Source organism: Notamacropus eugenii, chromosome 1, assembly GCF_028372415.1.
Source record: "Notamacropus eugenii isolate mMacEug1 chromosome 1, mMacEug1.pri_v2, whole genome shotgun sequence".
Classification (NCBI taxonomy): domain Eukaryota; kingdom Metazoa; phylum Chordata; class Mammalia; order Diprotodontia; family Macropodidae; genus Notamacropus; species Notamacropus eugenii.
Window position 1 is genome coordinate 141,118,221 of NC_092872.1, and position 24,223 is coordinate 141,142,443.

General features: G+C 37.2%; 1 protein-coding gene across 2 annotated transcripts in view; it reads left to right on the top strand.

Moving 5' to 3' along the window:
* The window catches only part of PRTG (protogenin), a 151,837-nt gene that overhangs the window by 64,586 nt on the left and 63,028 nt on the right, over nt 1–24,223 (top strand). For both annotated transcript variants that reach the window (XM_072615936.1, XM_072615943.1), the window contains 6 exons: nt 11–169; nt 2,098–2,257; nt 4,932–5,179; nt 7,220–7,384; nt 14,903–15,208; nt 17,191–17,379. In XM_072615936.1, the coding sequence (XP_072472037.1) occupies nt 11–169; nt 2,098–2,257; nt 4,932–5,179; nt 7,220–7,384; nt 14,903–15,208; nt 17,191–17,379 (1,227 nt within the window). The remainder of the gene's footprint in view (nt 1–10; nt 170–2,097; nt 2,258–4,931; nt 5,180–7,219; nt 7,385–14,902; nt 15,209–17,190; nt 17,380–24,223) is intronic.

Below are 24,223 nucleotides of genomic sequence, written 5' to 3' on the forward strand. Positions count from 1 at the left end.
TTAAAAATAGATCACAAGTCCATTGATGTATTTAATACTCGAGTACTTGGAAATGGTAATCTCATGATATCTGACGTTAAGCTGCAGCATGCTGGGATATATATTTGTCGTGCCTCTACTCCAGGCACGCGGAACTTCACAGTTGCCATGGCAACTCTAACTGTACTAGGTAAGTTTGCTTTTTCCTTCCAATCAAAAAAAATATTGAAATTTCCTGTTTTGCTTTCTTATTTTTTATGGCTGACAGTTCATCTTCAGTTAAGTTATATAGTCTGATTTTTTATGTATTACTTGAGGGATTTTTTTACTCTAAGAATGAATATGAATAGGAAATTAGAATGATACATTAAAATCCCACTGTCTTTCCATGTCCTCCTTGCTGACTGCCTTAACCACTCATTTCACCCGACCTACCAGCCTGCTTTTTTCATTTAATCTCCTTTTCCCCCAATTACCAAAATACATGTCCTTTCATCCATGCTGAATGGGGAGGCACGTGTGGTGTTTTGGTAGAAACATGATGGTGTAGGAATCAGGAGGACATCGGTATTTTATAATAGCTTGGTGACCTTGGAAAGTTCTTGAACTTTTCTGAACCTCAGTTTTGTTATATTAAAAAATGGGAAGTTTAAACTAGATAATGCCCATGGTTCTTTCTAGCTCTAACATTCTATGATAACAAATACCATTTTAACAAAAGTCTCCGTTGGAAGTGGTCTTTGAGGTGACCCAGTATGACACGTTTTGACATTAATCTCATGAATCCTACCTAATATGTCCCTCTTGAAGATGTCCAGTGATGAAGAACTCATCACCTGAAGCAACCCATTCTTCTTTTGGACTACTCTAATAATTAGGAAGTTTTTTCTAAGTTTTCTAAAATTTGCCTTTAATATTTTAAGATAGGTATTACTTTCCCTACTTAAATCTTTTCTCTAGTCTGACTTGGTTTCTTTATCTGGTCTGTGCATTGCATAATTACAAGTCACCTCATCACTTTCCTTTGAATTTGCATTAGTTTGTCAGGTTTGGTTTTTTTTGTTTGGCGAGACTGGGTCTCCCCATCTTACCGAGACTGAAAGTACGATAGCCTCTCATGGATTTAGTCCAGTACTAATCAGCACAGAAGCTTCTCCATTTTTCTGACCTGGGGTGATTCACCCCTCATTAGACAGCCTGGTGGCACCTTCCACTTCCAAGGGCTTATCCTGTTTGTGCCAGGCAGTGCAGGCTCTCAATCTCCTTCAGCGCTAGGCAGTCCAGAACTCTCTAACCTGAGCCATCTACTAGCTTCAGGCTTCCCTAGTAGCAAGGATTCCAGGCATGTGCCACCATGGCTAGCTGTCAGTGTTCTTTTGACACCAAAAACTGAATGTAATGCTCTAGTCTAACCACGTTTGAGTCTGCCACCTCTCTTTTTCTATATATATGCATTTCTTCAGTCTTATAGTTCACATTAACTTTTATGATTCCTATGTACACTGTTGATTCATATTGAACTTACAATCTACTTGTTTAGTTTTGCAATTAATTTTACAAATATAAACATACTCCTTCCTATTTGTCGTAGTTTGTCTTGAGTTATTGTGTCAAAGTAGACACACATCTGTACACTTGTATGTGTAATTATATATTAAATTGCCTATATCATACCTATACCTATAGTCTATACATATATATGTGAGTGTGTATCCATATATATTCACATACCTATACGTGTATATGTGTGTATGTGTTTATAGGTATACGTGTGTGTATACATACACACACATATATATAAGACACCTATAATAGGCATGTATATCTAGTGCTCATGTATGTGTATAGTTATTTAGGGAGTTTCTGTAAAAGGTAAATATCTAAATAGGTATTTCTGTGGAGAAGATGGGGGGCATGAGAACTTGGTTCTGCAGTTTATAAATATGCACAACTGTCTTTAGGATGAAGGAAAGCTATCTTATCATTTGGCAAGAAATCCTGTCTTAGGTGGTGTGGGGAAAATCAAGATCAGTAATTGTTCTTTCTTTGAATCCCTCCATGGAAGATCTGAGAAACATTTTAGATTTTGATGTGGTTTTTTTCAACTTTTTCCTGTAGCACCTCCTTCGTTTGTTGAATGGCCAGAAAGTTTAACAAGACCTCGAGCCGGCACTGCTCGTTTTGTATGTCAGGCAGAGGGAATTCCCTCACCCAAAATGTCATGGCTGAAAAATGGAAGAAGGATTCATTCAAATGGAAGAATAAAAATGTATAACAGGTGAGATAATCACAATTTTTAAACCTATAACTGTAGATAAGAAAAATGGTGTTTTATGTTTAAATGAGATACAAGTTCCTTAAAATGATTTTGAAGTAAAACATTTAGGTTGAAAATATCCAGCATTCCTTGGTATTTTTGCAGAAAATATTTAAAGCATCCTCAATTCCTCAGCCTTCTTCATCTCCAAATAAATACCCATTTAGTTGTCAAGTCTTTTACTTTCCACCTGTGTAGCTCTTGAATCCATTCTGTTGCCTCCACTTACACGACATAGCACTCTTCTTTGGTGCCTTAACCTCTGTCTCCTGGACTGTTTTAGTAACCCCTGATTGGTCTCTTTTTCCATGTTCTCTTCTCTTCTGTCCGTTCTTCACACACTGCCAAAGTGGTATTTGCAAAATATATGTCTGATCATATCATTCCCCTGCTCAGTAAACACAAATAGTTTCCATTTTCCTCTAGAATAAAACATAGAGCCCTCTGTTTGGTATTTAAAACCTTTCACAGATTAAATCCAGCTCAACTTTTCAGGTTTATTATCCATTATTCTCCTTCATGCTTTCTACAATATATCCAATATTGCTACCCCTTATGGAGAACTTTCTTACATACATATATTTCCACAGGTTCTTCCCAATACCTAGAATATATTTCCCTCTTCATCTCCTCTTCTTAGAATTTCTGCCTTTACTCAAGACTCAGCTAAAGTGCCATCTTCCATGAGGCCCTTTTTGTTTTTCCCAGCTTCTAGTGTATTCCCTGCTACTGAAATTACTTTGTTTTTACTTTGTATTTATTCTGTATGCCTCCTTTTCAAGATATTCTTTCTGTTGAAAGAATATAAGCTTCTTGAATGCAGATAATATTTTGTTTTAATTTCTGTATAGCCCCAGCACCTGGCATACAATACAGTATCTGGCATACAATAGGGATTTTAAAAATGGTTCTTGATTGATCAAAATCATGTAGAGTCCAGTTGCATTGTTAATTGATGAAAAGAATACTTATTAAGCCTCTACTCTGTGCCATGCACTGAATTAAGTTTTGAAAATACAAGTTTTTAAAAATTGTCATAGGCCCCTTCCTCATAGAGCATATACTTTAATTGAGTAAGACTACACATAAAAGAAAATTCAGCTGTAGGATAGATGGAAAGTCCCAGAAGTCCTAAGAGTGCTGTGGTGGGGTGGTTGGGCATGGCCTCCAGATCTTCAGGTGACGTAAGTAGATTAGATGTGAGTGTCCAGGAGCTGCAGGGCATAAAGAAAGTCACTGACAGAGCAGATAGCTACACCTGGTCATCTTCTGTCTCATTAGAAGGAATGAAGTTCTTGACTCTCGTTTCATCCAAACCCTGTGAGGAGTCAAGCAGTCTCGGGGAAAGGAAAAGTTGGGAGGGGAGTTAGAAAGGGTGACACCAGTAATGTCAAATTTTCCCATAGTATTCCTTTATGAGAGGTGATAAAGGAGGATATAAGAAGGGAATGTGCCCCTAGTAGTCACAGGTCATACTCTTATTAATCAGACATATCAAAGAGACAGAATGGTATAGTAGAGACAACATTGGACTCAGAAATAAATAGACCTGGGGTTCCAGCCCAAGTTCTACCACTTTTGGGCAAGTCATTTGTCCTTTCTTGATTTCAGTTTCTTTAGTTATGAAAAATGACTCAATATCCAATTTCCCTCCTAACTCTAAAATTTGCTGAGAACTTTATATGCGTGTTAATGTGAATAAACTTATCAGTACTATAGTTTATGCTGAATAAAATATTTTATATCTATTTTACTAATTTATAAAAGAAATACTGAATATGTTCAACACTATTATACATTATGGTAGCTGTTCGGGTGTATTCAACTCTTCGTCTCCCCATATGGGGTCACTTTGGTCACATAATAAGAAGATGGGACTCATTGGAAAAGACCCTGATGTTGGGGAAGATTGAAGGCAAAAGGAAAAAGGGATAGCAGAGGATAAGGTGGATAGATAATAGAAGGGCCTGGCATGCTATGGTTCACAGGGGCATGAAGAGTCAGTTACAACTGAATGAACAGCAACGTGAGGATTTCTTGGCAAAGAGTTTGCCATTTTCTTCTCCAGTGGATTAAGGCAGATAGAGGTTAAGTGACTTGCCCAGCGTCATATAGCTAGTGAGTGTCTGATTTGAACTTAGGTCTTCCTGACTCTAAGCCCAGCTGTTGTGTTTGTCCTTCATTTTCGAAGAAGACCATGTCATCAGAGAAATGATGACATCACTTGCACTTGACTTTGGTTTGAGTGAAGGAGGGCTGTGCAAAGTCACCAGCCTCAGCACTCTCTCCACTGAACCACTTTGCTGTCTCCTGTTTTAGTAGTCAATAAGACCAGCGATGAGACCAGATTTTGAAAAGTACTTGTCAGCAACTTTGTACTGAATGTGAAGAATTTGATTGAATAAATATGCTGCATCACCCATGTGAATCAGGGTCAATTTGACTCTGTTAACATTGAATGTCATATTCCCTTGTAGCTAATTTAGGCATTTATTGGCAATGAATTTTGCATCATTCCCAATTTGGTTTTGTTGCAAGAAGAATCAATAGTAGCTAAAAACTCATTTTTCATATAACTTTTGGAAAATTCTTTAGAAATGGATGTGACTTGAATAGATTTTTTTTCTTCCCTCAGCAAATTGGTCATTAACCAGATTATTCCTGAAGATGATGCTATTTACCAGTGTATGGCTGAGAATAGCCAAGGATCTATTTTGTCCAGAGCCAGACTGACTGTAGTAATGTCAGAAGATAGACCCGGTGCGCCATGTAATGTTCATGCTGAAACTATGTCAAGTTCAGCCATCCTTTTGGCTTGGGAGAGGCCACTCTACAATTCTGACAAAGTTATTGCTTATTCAGTACACTATATGAAAGCAGAAGGTGAGCACTATTTAAAAGTTTATTTTTAAATTGCGCAAACTATAAGGGATTTATTTCTCAGTATAAATTATTTACATATTTTCATAGAATACTCAAGCAATGCTATTTTTTGAATGTTCTGTTTAACTCTTTATGCAAAATTAAATGATTTATATTTAATTTAAAATAAGCAATACTTTTCCCCCCCAAAAAAACCCTGAAATTTTTCTTACAGGAAAGTTCTGGATTTCACTATGTTCAGACCATGTATATTTCTTGACCTCGAGTAAAGTATGTTTCATTTGGTAACAATTCTAAGCTAAAGGACTTAAGGGTTCCGTACAGAAATATGAATTTTTTAATTACTATTTAATGAAGAGCTTACTATAGTACTGTAAGTTTTAATGTAACTATAGTTCTTTAACAGTTTATATTGGTTATAAAATATACATTCTCATTTTCCATACTTGTATGCTTTTTATTCCCATATGCTTTTTTAAAGTTATGTGAAGTTATACCTGAGTGAGATAAGTTTTTTATTGAATCTATTTTTAAAATTAAGTTCGAAATTGAATCAGTCTTGAAATTTCTGTTCAATTCTATTTATTAGCCTTAAATTTTACTTTCAGAGAAATGCAAACAGGACAAAAAGAAAAGCTATTTTAAAAGCCCAGAGATTTCTCTCATGGTATCATATACTGTGCAGTAGTTAAATACATTCACAGTTTTAATTGCACATCAAGCCAGCATTTATGAAATATAAACTGAAAACAACTTAAGTCATCCTAGAAGAATAGGGTTGTGATAATATTGTCTGAAAAACTAACAGGTGTTTTTTTGTATTTTAAAGAGGAGTATTTTACATTTAAATTAGGGGTCATGGTAGCAAAAAAGAATGAAGGTCTGATGAGGGAGCATGTTGGAGTATGTTAATTCCCCTTGTTAGCGATTTAGAAAAGGCACAAAAGGAATACTGATTTTGGTGGAAGACTGCACTTGTTTTCTATTATAACTGTTTGATTAGAACCTCCACATGCGGCCTACTAGACTATTCATGCACAGAACAAGGCCCTTTAATTTGAACTCAAGAACCTTGTTTGGCAGGTCAGAAATCGTACTATGGGATTCCTAATTAACAAGCTATTAACTAGTCTGTTGTGAAATGCCCATAATCTTGTCTAATTAAAATGCTATCAAGTTAATTCAGAAATGTGGGAAAACTTAATAGCGGAATTTGCCTTCTGTTTTGTTTATAAATTCGGTTGTGCAGAGCAGGGTCTGCAGCCTTTAGAAAGTTTTGATTAAGTTGACATGCATTTGCTGTGAATTGTTAAAGAAGCATAATAGCTTTCAGTAGGCTTGTTCCACTTTACAGGTTCAATCTATAGGAATTAATTCCAACAAAGACAAATCCTGCTCTATATCTTGCCATGCATATTTTAATAAGAATTGATGAGAATTTTTTTTCCCTCGAAAGAGACTCATTATAGGACAAAACATTTTAAAAATCACATTCTGTGCCAGTCTTTTTGCCTTTAATGTAAAAGAAAGTAAAAACTCTTGTCACTCTAATTTAGTAGAGTTGTTAGGAACAAAATGAGATCTTTTGCTAGATAACTTTTTTGCTTGCTTGTTTGTTTTAAAAGAGAATGATCACATCAACACCCTCTGTGGTCAAATATGAAACCTTTGCAATTAAGTTTTTTTAAAAAAAAATGATGTTATGTAAATAGAATTAAGATCACTTTGAAGGATAAGACTTTACAGAGTTTTGTGTTGTATTGCTTACTATATACTGTCTACTCGGTGTTTTGACTCAGTATTGAATATGAGTTAGGCAAGATTGTGTTCAGGATGATGTGAAGCAGCCAAAATTGTTAACTGTGGTAATTTGTGATAAGATATTGTTCCTTTCAGGAAATCACTGATTTCCAGTTTGCATTTTTTTTTAGAGTTAAAGATTAGAATGATACGGTTATTACAATGATAGACCTGAGTAATTTTCATTACATTTTGAAGATATATCATTTTTATATGCTAATTATTGTTTCTTTAATTCAGGTTTAAATAATGAAGAGTATCAGGTAGTCATTGGAAATGATACGACCCATTATATTATTGATGACTTAGAGCCAGCCAGCAATTATACTTTTTATATTGTGGCATATATGCCAATGGGAGCCAGCCAGATGTCTGATCATGTGACTCAGAATACACTTGAAGATGGTAAGAAAGTAACTCTAGAGATGTAGTATTTTGTTAAAATTCGTAAGTTTTGTCATTAGCCTTTAAACTTAAGTTTTCAATTATGGAAAATATTAATGATTTTATATTTTTAAAATTACACAGCTGTGTTCATCTTTCATATCAGCTCTGGTTTTAAGTTACAATGCTAATAAGTGCTTTATAAGATAATTTAAATGTTAAATTTTATATAAAATAATTTTAATAACTTAAAATGTCAATAATTAAATCAGAATTTAATAAAAAGTTTGCCTTGTAGTTGTTTTCTTAGCATTAAGACATATAGTTGAAATTCTAAATATGATGCTATACCTTGAGTCATTGAAAAGAGAAAATGACTTAGATTACACTGAATGTGGTTTAGGCATTTTATGGTGTGATCTTAAATTTATATAAAGTCTTTCTGACAAGGGGCCTGAGGTACCTGACATAATGCTGAGGCAAGTTATTTTGACTTACGGAGTTTTGCCAGGTTCCATATTATTTATGTGAATCTTAGTATCAGTTTCATAGGTCAAAAATATTGAAAAATTTGGAAGATTTCTTATTCATATGTGATAAGTTTAGTCTACATTACTTCTTAAACAAAATAATCAGGCCTGTGGATTAGAAATTAAGTGCTATGTTAATCAAAGAGATGTAAATTAAAATAACTTATGAGTTATCACCTCATGTCCATCCAGTAAGGAAATATAATTAAATTAAAGAAATTCTGTGCTGAAGAGGTTGTGGAGAAACAAAGCTACTATTGAAATATCCTTTTCTATAGGAAAAAGTAATGCAGTTAGAATTAGAAGAAAAACAGTGAAAAATCTTTGCAGCAGATTTCTCTAATGACCATCATACATCCACAATAGCTAGGAAAATGATGCAAATATGCAAGAATAAGAGCCACTTCCCAAATAAATAAATGGTCCAAGGATTTGAACAAGGCAGTTTTTAAGTGAAGTAATGAAAGTTAACTATACACATTTGAAAGAGTGCTCTGGACCACTAATAGTTAAAGGAAATGTGAATTGAAATAACTCTCAGGTTCTTCTTCCTGCCTATCAGATGAACAGATATAACAAAAAAACGAAAATGCAAATTGTTAGAGGGGCTGTGAAAAAATAGGTACACAACAGAACTGTGAATCGGTCCAACCATTGTGTAAACAATTTGGAACTCCCCCAAAGTCATTAAGCCATGCATATTCTTTGACCTTTTGATACCACTCCTAGTCACATACTTCAAAAAGATCAAAGAAAGATAGGAAAGCACCCACATGCACAAAAAATATTTGTAGCAGTGCTTTTGTTGGAAACAAAGTAGGCACCCATCATTTGGTGAGTGACCAAACAAATCATGGCATATGAATGAAATGGAATGTTATTGTACCATAAGCCATAACTAATGGGACAGATTCAGAGAAACCTGGGAAGATTTCTGTAGACTAATATGGCGTCCGTTGAAGGAAATCAGAAGAAAATTTCACTTTGTCCCTTCTACTCAAATCAATGGTCAATTCAGCAAGATTTAATTAAGTACTTAGACTATGCCAGGCATTTTGATAAGTACTAAGGATATGAAGAATGGCAAAAAACAAACAAAAATAGGGTCTCTGCTCTCAAAGAGTTCACATTTTAATGGGAAAGACAATATACAAACAGTGATATATGTTCAAGATATATGTAGTGTAAATGGGAGGTAATTTCAGAGGAAAGGCACCTAGAATGAAGTGGGTATTCAAAAACCTTCTTTAGAAGGTTGGATTTGAGAGGTAGAACTTGAAAGAAGTCAGGGAAACGAGGAGGGAAAACCATTCCAGTCACAGAGGGCAGCCATTGAAAAGGCATAAAGTAGGGAGTGGAGCCAGGATTTGGGAGTAAAAGCAGGGTCTTGCTTGAACCCTCCCCCAAACCCTGCCAAATACCTGTAAAAATTACTCTCAACAAATTCTGGAGCTGCAGAACCCACAGAATGATGTTATGAAGCAAATCTCCAGCCCAAGACAGCCTGGAAGGTTGGCTGAAAGTGTCTGTCCCACTAGGCTAGGAACAAAGCACAATCCAGAGTGAACTGTGCTGGCACAGACAGGGCCTGAGCAGGTCTCAGGGGACTGAATCACTGGCAGCTGTGGCAGTTTCCAGACTTCTTGAACACAAAACACCAAGAATAACTTGGAAGGTCAGTGGAAAAAACTTCAGATTTGTATGAGAGAGTACCAGTCTGCCCCGAGCCCCAGGGTGGCAGAGGGGGTGGAAGAGCCAGTGACAGCCACAGCAGCAGCAGTGGCAGTGGCTGTTCCTGGAGCTTTGGGTCTACAGATTGTGGGGGTATCAAGTGACTGACAGAATACCCCCCCAACCCCTACAAGAAGCAGAGAACTTCCTTGACAGAGCTCAAAAGTCAAGTAATAGGCTAGGGAAATGAGCAAAAACTGAAAAAAATCAGACTTATAGAATCTTACTTTGGTGACAAAGAAGAGCAAAATACACAAACAGAAGACAATGAAGTCAAAGCTCCTATATCCAAAGCCTCTAAGAAAAGTATGAATTGGTCTCAGGCCCTAGAAGTGTGCAAAAAGAATTTTGAAAATCAATTAAGAGAAATAGGGAAAAATTGGGAAGAGAAATGAGAGTGATGCAAGAAAATAATGAAAAACAAGTCAACTGCTTACTAAAGGAGACCCACAAGAGGTTTAAAAGACATCCAAAAAGCCAGTAAGAAGAAGAATACCTTAATAGCAGAACTGGCCAGATGGGAAAGGAGGTTCAAAAGCTCACTGAAGAAAATAATTCCTTAAAAATTAGAATGGAGCAGATGGAGGCTAATGATTTTATGAAAAATCAAGAAATTAAAATGAAAAAATAGAAGACAATGTGAAATATCTCATTGGAAGAACCACTGACCTGGAAAATAGATCCAAAAGAGACAATTTAAAAATTATTGGGCTACCTGAAAGCCATGATCAAAAAAAGAGCCTAGATAATCATCTTTCAGGAAATTATCAAGGAAAATATCTACAATATTGTAGAACCAGAGGGTAAAATAGAGATTGAAAGAATCCACCAATTGCTTCTTTAAAAAGATCCCAAAAGGAAAATTCCTAGGAATATTGTAGCCAAATTCCAGAGTTCCCAGGTCAAGGAGAAAATATTGCAAGTAGTCAAGTACTGAAGAAACACAATCAGAAAAATATGAGCTCTAGCAGTTTCCTACATTAAGGGATTGGAGGGGTTGGGTGGGGAGGGAGGAATAGAGAGAATTTGGAACTCAAAGTTTTAAAAACGAATGTTAAAAATTGTTTTTACATGCAACTGGGAAATAAGACATACAGGGAATGGGGTATAGAAATCTATCTTGCCCTACAAGATAATAGAAGGAAAGGGGATGAGAGAATGGTGGAGGGTGGTATGATAGAAAGGAGGACGAATTAGGGGAAGGGATAATCAGAATGCTTGCTGTTTTGGGGTGGGGAGGGGAGAGATGGGGAGAAAATTTGGAGCTCAAAATCTTGGAGAAGTGAATGTTGAAAGTTAAAAATTAATTGATTAGTTAATTTTAAAAAAGAAAAGGTATGAAATAAGGCAGTGGAGTTTCATATCTGAGAAACAACAAGGCCAGTGGTGTTAGACTGAAGACTATATGAAGGGGAGTAAGGTATAAGAAAACTGGAAAGATAGGAAAAGGCCAGACTATGAAGGGATTTAAAGCCAAACACAGGTTTTTATATTTGATTCTGGAGGAAACATGAAGCTTCTGGTCAGTAAATTAGTCAATAAGCATTTGTTAGATGTCTACTGTGTGCCAGGTACTGGCTAAGTGCTGGAGATACAAAGAAAGGTAAAAAAAAAACCCCAAAACCAGTCTCTGTTCTCAAGGAACTCACAGTCTAAGTGAAGGAGAGAATATGAAAAACAGCTATGTTCAAACAAGATGTACAGATAAATCAGAGATGATCTGGGAGGAAAGATGTTCAGCTACCAGCTGGTGATACAAGACTCAGGAAGGAGGTTAGGGCTAGATATATAGCTCCAAAATTCATATCTAATATTTTTGGTTGTATTGATGTCTAATATTTTTCATGGTGAACTATTTAATTAAAAACAAATTAATATGGTATAAACCCCTAAAGGAAAATTCACTAAGTTTATATGGTGATGGAAAAATATCTTTGCTTTCTAATAGCTTTCTTTTACTGTCTTTGAAGCAAGAGAAAAAAGAAATTTCTTCATCTAAGAATTTAAGAGAACAAATATTTTTCTGTATTCTTCTGTTTGATCTGTTCTGTCGCTTTGTTGGATCTATACTTAGATGGATCTATACATAGTTGGATCTATACTTACACTCTTTTTGGATGGCTACCCCTACTTTTGTCCTTTGTTTTTTTCCATCATGGATGGAAAGGAGTTAAAAATATCATAGAAGTTCTTTTATTTTTTCCTTTTTTATTCTCTCCAAAACCTTTAACTGCGTTTTTTTCTTTAATGAACTTTTTCTTTTTAGATTTTAATCTTTTAATTTCCTTTTAGAGCAAACATGGTTTCTTACACTTACCTTTGAATCAGCTTGCTCTACTCTGCTTGACTATTCTCATTTCCCAGTGTTTATTAAATCATACTCTCAATCCTATCTAAACTTACCTCTTTTGTTGTTCCTTGTTTTTTGTATCATACATATTAACTCATAATTTTAACTGGTGTTATTATCATGATAAGAAGGTGACCTGGTTTTCCAGAGACTATACCAGTAGACCACAAACTTCAGAGATTTTACCAAGTTGGGAAAGTCCTGTTTACTAAAGCCTCTCTATTTGCACCCTGGCCTATTGCCTGCTCTCTTTTCTGGAGGCTTGTCCCTTTTACTACCTCTCCTCATTTTCAGACTCTTGTTGTCTACCGGATTCTTCTCTAGTATCTATAAACCATCTTACCGCTCCCCTGTCTTAAAAACAAACAAAAAAACCAAACCTTGATAATCATTTCATCCCCTTAAAACTGTTATACTATACTTCTTTTCCTTTGTAGTCCTTTAAAAAAAACCACTTTCCCTCCACTTCACTTCCTTATCTCCCATTAACTTCTCAACATCTTGCAGTTTGGACCCCCATCCTACCAGTGGGTTGAATCATTCTCTCCATGGTTACCATCACTCTTTCTGAATTCTGATTTGTTTTTACTTCTTGTGTAAAGACAATACTTTTGTTCTTCAAATATTTTGGCTTAGCCTGTTTTAGGACAACTCTATTACTACTAGCTCCAGTTGGATGCCAGTCCCTCTGTCTTTTAGGCATAGTGGAGCAACACCCATGTTTCCTGCCCCAGGACCTTCTGTTCAGCTCTAGCTGAACTCTGTTGCAAGACTGTTGCCACTGTCACATTACAGTACTATCCAGAGCAAGCTTGGTTTTCTACAGCATGAGGGAGAAGAGGTTTATAGAGTCATATTAGATGGATAGCCCAGGGGTCAGCTTCATGCAGCCTTGTCATAGAGTAGTGACCAGTGAGGAAGGGGGTGATGCTGAGTGAGTGTGTTATGGGTTAACTTTGTTTTCTTTTAGTTCATCAGGTTTTACCTCATTTTAACTGTTATCTTAGGAAACATGGAAACAAAGGAAATGCTTTATCTCTTGCACAAGATTTCTACATTGGAGATGTTTGATAGGTCATGAGGATATAAGAAGATATCTTCTCTACCTTGTTGGTCACCTGACTATTCAGCCTACCATAACTCTTTTTAAACTTTTATTTAGTATTTTATTTTCCCCAAACAATTTTTAGCGTTTGTTTTTAAAACTTTGAGTTTCAAATTCTCTCCCTTTCTCCCCTCCCCATTGAGAAGGCAAGCAATTCCATATATGTTATACATGGGTAGTCCTGCAAGACCTATTCATAATAATCATGTTATGAAAGAGAGTAGACAAAAAAGTTGAAGAAAAATAAAGTAAAAGAAATATGCTTCAGTCTGTATTCAGACACCAGCAGCTCTTTCTCTGGGAATGGTTAGCGTTCTTCACCATAAGTTCATCAGAGTTACCTTGGATCGTTGTATTGCTGAGAATAACTAAGTCATTCATGGCTGATCATCTTATAAGACTGGTGTTATTTTGTGCACGGTACATTTCACTTTGCATCAGTTCATGCAAGTCTGTCTAAGTTTTTCTGAGGACATCCATCCTCCTCACTGTTTCTTATAGTACAGTAGTATTCCATCATAGTAACGTACTCTTGTTCAGCCGTTCCTCTGATAGGCATACCCTCAACTTCCCATTCTTTACCCCCAGAAAAAAGCTGCTGTAAATATTTCCCCACATATAGGTCTTTTTCCTTTTTTATTTTTTTATCTCTTTTGGGATACAGACCTAGTATAGTAATAACTCTTAATTGATATTTATGATGGCCTTTCTACCATCCTTCTTGACCTCTGCAGTATTTGATACTGCTGACCCTTCCTTTTATTTATTCTCTCCTCCCTTCTTTGGAACACTTTTCTCTTCTGGTTCTCTTACTCTGTTTCTTCTGCCAGATTGTTAATTGTGTCCCGCTCCCTAATGTTAGTTATTTCCCCAAGGTTCTGTCTTAATTCCTCTTCTCTTTCTTTGCGATCTCATCAGCTTCCATGATTTCAATAATCATTTCTGTACAGATGACTCACACATTTATGTATCTAGCCTTAATCTCCTGTCTGCTGAACTGTGGTGCAGCAGCACCAAAAACCTGCTGGTCACTTTTCTCTCGATGTCAGTATTCCGTAGGCATCTCCAATGCAATATGTGCACAATAAAGCTTTCTTTTACCACTGGAATTACTCTTCTTTCAAACAAGTTTGTAATCTTAGAGTTATCCTCAAATCTTTCCCTTTCTTTCATGGTTATCATCCAATTAGTTGCCAGGTCTAGTCCCTTCTAACTGTACATTTTTTATATACACTTCCTTCTCTCTGCTCAAATGACCACCCCACCTAATTCAGGCTCTCATCACTTCCTGCCTGTGTTATCAGGGGTAGTTCCTTCCCCTTTCCAACCTCTCTTCCACAGAGATGTCAAAAATATCTTTAAGCTTAGGTTTGACTTGAGGTCAGATCATTCTTATTCTCAGGAATTGTCACTAACTTAAAATATGATTTCTCACTGTAACATTTAAAACTGTTTGTTTTAGGCTACCTCTTCAGCCAGTCTGAACTGATTTTGAGGTCCAGTGGTTTATCTTCTGAAGATCATCTTAGCTAAGTTTGTCATAAAAAGTTGGCCACAGGTTGATGAATCTTCTGGTCATTATGATTCCCAAAAAGTCTACAATCTACTTAGTTACAGAAAGGACCTACACCAATTAAATTACTAATCTTTGGAGTATTGATGAAGTATTACTTTATTAGTAAACCCTCTAAGCAGGAATTATATCTCTTCATTATGGACGTATTACAAACCTGATATTTTTCCTGTAGGCATACGGAATATTTAATGAATGTTCACTGACACATTTGATTCCAAATTGATGCCCCATTTTCTTATGTTTGCAGTTCCTTTAAGACCTCCTGAAATTAGCTTAACAAGTCGAAGCCCTACAGACATTCTCATCTCTTGGCTACCAATCCCAGCCAAATACCGCCGAGGCCAAGTTATACTTTATCGGGTGTCCTTTCGAATCAGTACAGAGAGCTCTATCCAAGTATTGGAACTCCCAGGAACCATTCATGAATATCTCTTAGAGGGCCTGAAACCTGATAGTGTCTACTTGGTGAGAATTACTGCTGCAACAAGAGTAGGTTTGGGAGAGGCATCAGTATGGACTTCACATAGAACACCAAAAGCTACAAGTGTGAAAGGTAAATTTTCTTAAATACCTTATGAGGTCTGGTGGAATCTTTTTTATTTCATTTTCTGAAGTAGAAGCTTCCTTTTACTATGATACTTGGACCTAATGATTTTATGTTTGGAATTAGAAAATTTCTGTTTCGTGCTTCATTGAATTTTTTCTTCATTTGTCTGATAGTGCAAACTTCTAAAATTTAGAAGAATTAATTCATTTTTGTAGCAGTAGATGTGTTTTTCAAAACTTTGTTCTCTTTTCTTTCCCTTTATTCCATTCTTTTATTTTTATTCATCTTCATTATCTTTCTTCATTTGATTTCTCCACTCTTTTAAGTTTTGGTGAGTGTTTTTTCCTTCCTTCTTTTCACATTTTTGCTCTTCATGATAACTCCTTTTCTTAGCATTTACAGTACCCCAAAGCTTGTAGCCTGTTTCTCCTGTTGCGTGCTTGACTTTTTTATCCTTATAGAAAAGATCAAAAAATCAATTTTTTTTCTAGGTAGTAGCAAGTACATAAAACAACATCTTTGCCTGTTTCATTCTAGGTTTGGTCTCCAAAATATAGGAATTCTGAGAAACATGTCACTCTGTAAACTATAAATTTTGACTGCATCAGAAAAGCCAAGTGGCAGAGCATTATGTCCAATGAATGGCTATTGTTTAGGAGGGTCTTGGTGAAGCAGAAATTTATTTCTTTTAAAGACTGACACTAATAGTAAATAATGAGCTATAGAGGACAGAGACTTGTTTGAAAAAAAAAGTTCAAGAATTTATTACACAAAGTGCAAAAAGACCCAACTCTTTTATAAATCATTAGTCTTCCAGTGGGGGAATTTGCTAGAGAAAAGACATCTACTTACAATTAGCATCTTTCTGCATAGAAACCATTGGGTTGCTTTAAAAAAACTCCTTTAACATCTTGTTTACACTATTATTTTGTATAGGAAATCCTTTCTTCATATGTAGTAGAAACTTGGGTCTTCAGGATTAATTATCACCAATTGCAAATTAATGACTTTTAATTGTATGAGGTTTTGGAGTTGTTTTGGGTTTTTTGGTTGTTTTTTTTTTTTTTTAATCTGACCAGTCTGACACAAAGAACATTAGATTTAGAGGGAAGGAGGGAACAAGCATTTATTAAGTGCCTATTTTATGCCAGACACTGTGCTAAATGTTTAACAGATATTATCTTTCATTTGAGATAAGAGAACTTGTTCTCTAGTGTCCTCTGAGACTTGAAGGCAGGTAACTTCTTTTACTCCTGAGGCAACTCTTTTCACTATGGGAGAGCTCTAATTGTTAAGAAAGGGTGTTTTGTTGTGTTTTCCCTCTAAACCTAAATAAGCCTTTCTGTAACTACCATGCACTGGTCATTGTTTACTGAGTGAGGATAGGCAGGACAAATTTAGTCTGTCTTCTCTATGCTAGTCCTTTAGTTACTGAAAAACAGGAATTCTCATCTTTTCTAAATTTTCCTTAGACTAGATAGTTCGAGCTCTTTAAATTTAATTTTATGTGTCACGATCTTGAGACTCTTCAACATCCTGGCTTGCCCTTTTTTGGATACCTCTAGCTTATCATTATTATTTCTAAAATGGGGTTCCCAGAAGGGAACATCACTCTCCAAATGTGGTATCATCAACTATTGGTTGATAACAGATATCAGGCTGCTTTTTGGGGGGAGGGCAGGAATAGTGCTAAAAAGTATTTGTTTCCTTCAATGTTTCATTCAAGAAGATGAAATTCATTTTTTGGCTCTAGATTTTTCAATAGTTTGTTAAATTTAATACTTTCCTTTTTGTTTATTTGTTAGATCTGTCCATCCTTGAGAAAAGAACATTTAAATCCCCTCAATTGCAGCAACATTACCATATGTCCTTAGGCCTTGATTCTATGCCTCTGTAAACGTAGGCTGAAACTCAGTACTTTGAAAGATGTTAAGTTTTTCTTACATGCTTATACTTTTTACGTTGTGTTTTTGTTTTTAAATGTCTAGCCCCAAAGTCTCCAGAGTTACGTTTGGAGCCTCTGAATTGCACCACTATTACAGTGAGGTGGCAGCAAGAATCTGAAGACACAGCCGCTGTTCAGGGTTACAAGTTATACTACAAAGAGGAGGGACAACAGGAGAATGGACCGATCCTTTTGGATGCTAGTGACTTTCTTCATACTATTAGTGGTTTAGGTGAGTGTATAACTTGGTTCTTTCTTTTTTCCTGGCTAACTAGAACAAAAAAATTGCACTTAAGGTGGGAGGAACAGATGTAGTAACAAACAGGAGAAGAATGGAAAAAAAAATTTTTTCTCTAAACCAATCTATTGCTTGCATCAAAACAGGTTTTTGGGCTGTTGGAAGCTTTTCAAAATTTCAGTTACTCATTTTGTCTCTCTACCTTTCGTCTGGCTTTGTATCTTTCCATTTCTTCACAGTGTGATTAATTGTGATTAATTGTAATTAAATAAATAGATTAATCCTGGTTAATTATATTTGGGGTGAGTGAAAACAAATGAGGGGTAGAAATATCAATTGACTTGAAAACAATCAACGCTTTTGAAGAACATCCCAAGAAGTTAGCACCTCGAGTTGCAGGGGGAACATGTAACCAAAGATGAGATAATATGGCCTGAGGTAAGGAGATGGATCCTGGTAAAACTGGAAGTAGAACTGGGTCTCACAATTTGAAACAAAAAATGACTTCTGCCACACAACCCATTAGTCCCCTCTTAAATGGATATTTCTAAGAACAAGGCACAGGAGATAAAAAAGGAGAGCACAGGGCAAGAATTCAATTTTAACATAGAAAAATGGATAGAAGAGAGACCGCAGACCTGGTGTATCCGAAACTTTACTTCTATGACAGACAATGAAAAAATAAAGAAGGAACAAGTAAGTCAGAAAATCAGAATTACAAATCAGAAAAAAAAATGAGAATAGATTAGAAAGGAAGAGAAGTAATGAGGTTGACAAAAGCAAAGGAATACTTCTTAGAAAGGGACACAATGAAAGATAGTTACTAAAGTAAGAGGTTGGGGGAGAATTTTGAATGACTGCTAGATCTGTGCAGTAAAAGAGCAGACAAAAAAAGGGGATAAACTGATAAACATAAAGAAGGAAATGAACAACTTAAGTAAATTCAAAAACATTAGAACAGGTAAATTCGGTTTTTTTTTAAGAATTGTTTTGTTTTCAATGTTCTATAATCACTTCCATATATCTTAGGTTTTTTCCGTCCCCTCTCCTCCCTCCTCACTCCCTTCCCAAGACAGCTTGTAATCTTATATAGGTTCTATACAATATATTCCTATTAAATACAATTTCACCTTGTCATGTTGAATAGAAGAATTAAAATGAAAGGGAGAAATCATACAACAAAACAAAACATAACACAAAAGAAAATGGACTGCTTCATTCTGCGATCCAATTCCATAGTTCTTTCTCTGGATGTGGAAGGTGTTTTCCCTCAAAAGTTCATTGGGAAATTTTTAGGTCCTTGCATTCCTTAGGAAGGACTAAGTCTATCAGAAAAATTCCTTGCACACAGAGGTTGTTGCTGTGTACAAAGTTCTCCTGGTTCTGCTCCTTTGGCTCAGCATCAGTTCATATAAGTCTCTCCAGGCCTCTCTGAAGTCTTCCTGTTCATCATTTCTTATAGCACAATAGTATTCCCTTACATTCATATACCACAATTTAGAACAGGTAAATTTGGAGGAGATGAAAGGGAGAGCCTCTGGGAATACACTAGAGTCAAAATAATATGAGCAGACCTAATTGCTGGGACAAAGTACTGACCTAAATGAAGAGGTGGTAAAAATAAATACCAAAGAAATAAGTAAAGGAAAATGCAAGCCTAAGTATTATAGCTTTAAATGTAACTAGATTATACAATCTGTCTGAAACAAAATTTACCTTGTATCAGGCAATTCTTTTAAAAGCAGTTATAATTATGCTATCAGACAATGGAAAAATAAAGATTCATAATATCAAGAAAGAAAAGGAAGCTACATTATACTTCGAATCAACATCAAAATTTTTTAAAATTTATTTATTTTTACTTTTCAACATTCATTGGATTTTGAGTTCCATATTTTCTCCCCATCTTTCCCCTCCCCCCGTGCATTCTGATTGCCCCTTCCCCCAATCTGCCCTCCCTTCTGTCATGCCCATTCCTTCCCTTATCCCCATCTCCTCTATTTTTTTGTAGAGCAAAAGGGATTTCTATACCTCATTACCTGTATTTCTTATTGCATGTGAAACATTTTTTAACATTCATTTTTAAAACTTTGAGTTCCAACTTCTCTGCTTTCCTTCCTCCCCACCAATCCCCACCAATCCCCACTGAGAAGGCAAGAAATTCAGTATAGGTTATACATGTATAGTTATGCAAAAGACTTCCATAAAAGTCATGTTGTGAAAGACTAACTATATTTCCCTCCATTCTATCCTGCCACCCCCATTTATTCTATTCTCTCTTTTAACCTTGTCCCTCCCCAAAAATGTTTACTTCTAATTGCCCCCTCTTCACATTTGCCCTTCCATCATCCCCCCACACCCTACTTATCCTCTTCTCTCCTACTTTCCTGTAATGTAAGATAAATTTTCATACCAGATTGAGTGTGCATGTTATTCCCTCCTTAAGCCAGATGTGATGAGAGTAAGCTTCACTTTTTCCCTCTCGCCTCTCACCTTTCCCCCTCCATTGAAAAAGTTTTTTCTTGCCTCTTTTATGAGAGATAATTTGCCCCATTCCATTTCTCCCTTTCTCCTCCCAACATATTCCTCTCTCACCCCTTAATTTTATATTTTTAGATATCATCCCTTGCTATTCAACTCACCCTGTGTCCTCTGTCTATATGTATATAATCCCTCCAACTACATAAATACTGAAAGAAGTCCCAGGAGTTACAATTATTATCTTTCCATGTAGGAATGTAAACAGTTCAACTTTAGTAAGTCCTTTATGATTGATTTCTCTTCCCTGTTTACCTCTTCATGCTTCTTTTGAGCCTTGTGTTTGAAAGTCAAATTTTCTGTTCAGCTCTGGTCTTTTCATTAAGAATGCTTGAAAGTCCTCTATTTCGTTGAATGCCCATTTTTTTCCCCTGAAGTATTATGCTCAGTTTTACTGATAGGTGATTCTTGGTTTTAGTCCTAGTTCCTTTGACTTCTGGAATATCCTGTTCCATGCCCTTCGATCCCTTAATGTAGAGGCTGCTGGATCTTGTGTTATCCTGATTGTATTTCCACAATACTTGAATTGTTTCTTTCTAGCTGCTTGCAATATTTTCTCCTTGACCTGGGAACTCTGGAATTTGGCCACAATGTTCCTAGGAGTTTCTCTTTTTGGATCTCTTTCATGTGGTGTTCTGTGGATTCCTTGAATATTTATTTTGCCCTCTGGTTCTAGAATCTCAGGGCAGTTTTCCTTGATAATTTCATGAAAGATGATGTCTAGGCTCTTCTTTTGATCATGGCTTTCAGGTAGTCCCAAAATTTTTAAATTGTCTCTCCTGAATCTATTTTCCAGGTCAGTTGTTTTTCCAATGAGATATTTCACATTATCTTCCATTTTTCCATTCTTCTCTCTTTGTTCTGTGATATCATACTTTCTCGCAAAGTCCTTAGCCTCCATCTGTGCCATTCTAGTTTTGAAAGAACTATTTTCTTCAGTGAGCTTTTGACTCTCCTTTTCCATTTGGCTAATTCTGCTTTTGAAAGCATTCTTCTCCTCATTGGCTTTTTGAACCTCTTTTGCCAATTGAGTTAGGCTAGTTTTCAAGGTGTTAATTTCTTCAACATTTTTTTGGTTCTCCTTTAGCAGAGAGCTGATCTGCTTTTCATGCTTTTCTTTCATCTCTCTCATTTCTCTTCCCAGTTTTTCCTCCACCTCTCTAACTTGATTTTCAAAATTCCTTTTGAGCTCTTCCATGGCCTGAGCCCATTGGGTGGGCTGGGACACAGAAGCCTTGATTTCTGTGTCTTTGTCTGATGGTAAGCATTGTTCTTCCTCATCAGAAAGGAAGGGAGGAAATGTCTGTTCTCCAAGAAAGTAGCCTTCAATAGTCTTATTTCTTTTCCCTTTTCTGGGCATTTTTCCAGCCAGTGACTTGACGTCTGAATATTCTCCTCACACCCACCTCGCCTCCTGGTCCTCCCAGCCAGTGTTTGGGGTCTGAGATTCAAATGCTGCTTCCAGCCTTAGGGCTTTTGGCGGGGGCAGGGCTGCTAATCAGTGTGAGAATTAAGTTCAGGTGGTCAGGTCAGGGGCAGGGCTGCCTCTCAGGCTCAGTTCCCTCAGGGGGTTTATGCACAGACTTTCCACAATGGATCCAGGCTCCCGCCAGCTTGGGGAGCCCCTGTCTGCAGCTGCCTCTCAGCTTCTACCTCCCGGGGGGGGCCCGAATCATGGGGGCACCCCACTCCCCTCTCGACCCACCAAAGAGACTCTCTCACCGACCCCTGTCACCTGTGGGTGGAGGGACTTGTGCGGCCGCTGGAGATCCTGTCCCTGAAGCCTGCTTGGGTCTGTTTCTCTTGGTGCCGTGGCCACAGCAGGTCTGGGCTGGGCTGGGCTGCGCGTCTGCAGCGCGACGGACTTTTTGTGAGAGGTTTGCAGGTCCCTCTGTGGGTGGAGGGACCCGCGTGGCCGCTGGAGATCCCGTCCCCGAAGCCCACTCGGATCTTTTCCTCTCGGAGCCGTGGCCGCTGCAGGGCTGCCCTCAGCTCCCAGTCCCGGCGCCCAGTCCACAGCACGAAGGACCCCCCGCGAGAGGTTTGCAGGTCCCTCTGGAACAGAAATCTCCCTTGCTCCAATATTCCGTGGCCTCTGGGTGCAGAATTCGCCGTGAGTTACTCCCCTGTAGCTGTTTTATGGGTTGTGGGTTCGGAGCTATGTGTATGTGCGTCTTTCTACTCCGCCATCTTGGCTCTGCCCCTCTTCTCATTTAAATTACTGTTATAGGATCCCACTGACCCAACATTCTACAGGAGTAGACAGACAAGGAGGGAAAGAAAACTTTCAAGAGTGAAATTCTAGGGAATGCACAAAGAATTTTTCATATAACTTAGTTTTTTAAAAAGATATCTACAGAATGTGGAACCAGGGGAAAATATAGAGAATGAATAAAAGAGTATAGCATGCATACTATGAGGTTATTAAGGATGTAGTAGAATGTTATATAATTTCTCTATGCTTTGCAAAGTATTTTATGCATTATCTCGGTTCTATTCTTATATTGAAATGGAGAGATGTAAGCTAGACTATGGTACAATTAGATGGATTTGGAACTGGTTAAGACTCAAAGAGTTGTTATTAATGGTTGCATCTCAACTTGTCAAGGTGTCTAAGATAGAGTGCCCCAGGATCTATGGTTGAACTTCAGCTGTTTAACATTTTTATCAGTGATTTGAACAACGGTATAGATGGCATACTCTTCGTATTTGCATTTGACACAAAGCTGCAAGGGATAACCAACACCCAGAATGTCAGTTTTATTCCAAGAAGATTCCAGCAGTCTAAGATATTGGATAGAATCTAATAAGCTGAAATTCAGTGGGGATACATCATAGGCTTAGGACTGGAAAATTCTTCAGAACCTTTCTGTTTTATAAATCAAGAAACAGGTCCAGGAATTGTGTTTTGCCCAAGTCTCAGAGGTAGGATTTGAGCCCTAGTTCAAATGTCACTAGTGCGAATGCTCTTTCCACTGTCTTACAGTTGGAACCAAAAACAAATAAAGACAAAACAAAAAAAAATTGTCCCTGGTATAAAATAGGGGAGTGATACATGAATAGAAAACAGTTTGTCTGAAAATCACTTAAGCGTTTTAGTGGATTGCGAGCTGAATGACAGTCAGTAGCATGATATGGCAGCCAAAAGGGCTTTGCAGTCTTAGGCTGAACTAAGAGAAGCAAAATTTCCAGGAATATTACTGTCAAGGACACCACCTGTTCTTGTTTTTCCCTGTTTTCCAGGATTTCAACCTTAGTGTCATCCTTGACTCTTCATTCTCATTCACCCCACATGACCAGTCTATCAATCAGCTGCCAAATCTTGCCATTTCTGTCTTCACAACATATATTGCATACATCCCCTTTTCTTTCCTCACACATCTACCACCCTATGTCAGGTCCTCATCACCCTTTGCCTGGACTATTGCAACAACCTCCTGTTTAGTCTCCTGACCTCAAACCTCTCCCCAGTCCAGTTTCCATATGGTTGCCAAAGTGATTTTACTGAAGTGAAGGTCTGAGTATGTCACCCATGTCAAACTCCAGTGTCTCCCTGTATTACTCTGAGATCAAATGTAAATGCCTTTTTGTATTTAAACATCTTTACAGCCTGGCCTTCCCACTTTTTCACTCTTTTACATGTTACTCCCCTTCATGCACACCTGGTACTGTGTCTCATCTCATGCCTTTCTTCTGGCTATCCCCAGTGCCTGCAATACTCTCTCTTCTGCCTCTTAGACTCTCCATTAAGGTTGAGGGAAATATTAAGATGTTGCTATCAACACTCGATTTCCTTTTCGACCCAGCTCAGGCATCACCTTCTTCATGACTTCTTTCCTCAGCTCCCTCAGCTCCTTGTTGTTGTTCAGCCTTCTCAGTCATGTCTGACTCTTTGGGACTCCATTTGGGGTTGTCTTGGCAAAGATACCAGAGTGATTTGCCATTTCCTTCTCCGACTCATTTTATGGATGAGGAAATTGAGGCAGATAGGGTTAGGTGAATTGCCAAGGGTAGCTAGGAAGCATCTGAAGCCAGATTTGAACTAAGGAAGATGAGTCTTCTTGACTTCAAGCCTGGTGCTCTATTCCCTGCTTGTATACCACAAAGCTACCGTGTCCTCATTTTATATAAATGATATGTGTATATATTGTCTCCCCCATTATAATGTGAGCTTCTTTAAGGCAAGTACTGCTTTTCTTTATATCCGTAGAGTTTAGCACTGGCATGGCACACACACACAGCTTATTAAATGCTGCTGATGGACCAGTGGTCTCATTGCTGTGATCAGACCCCCTGTAGA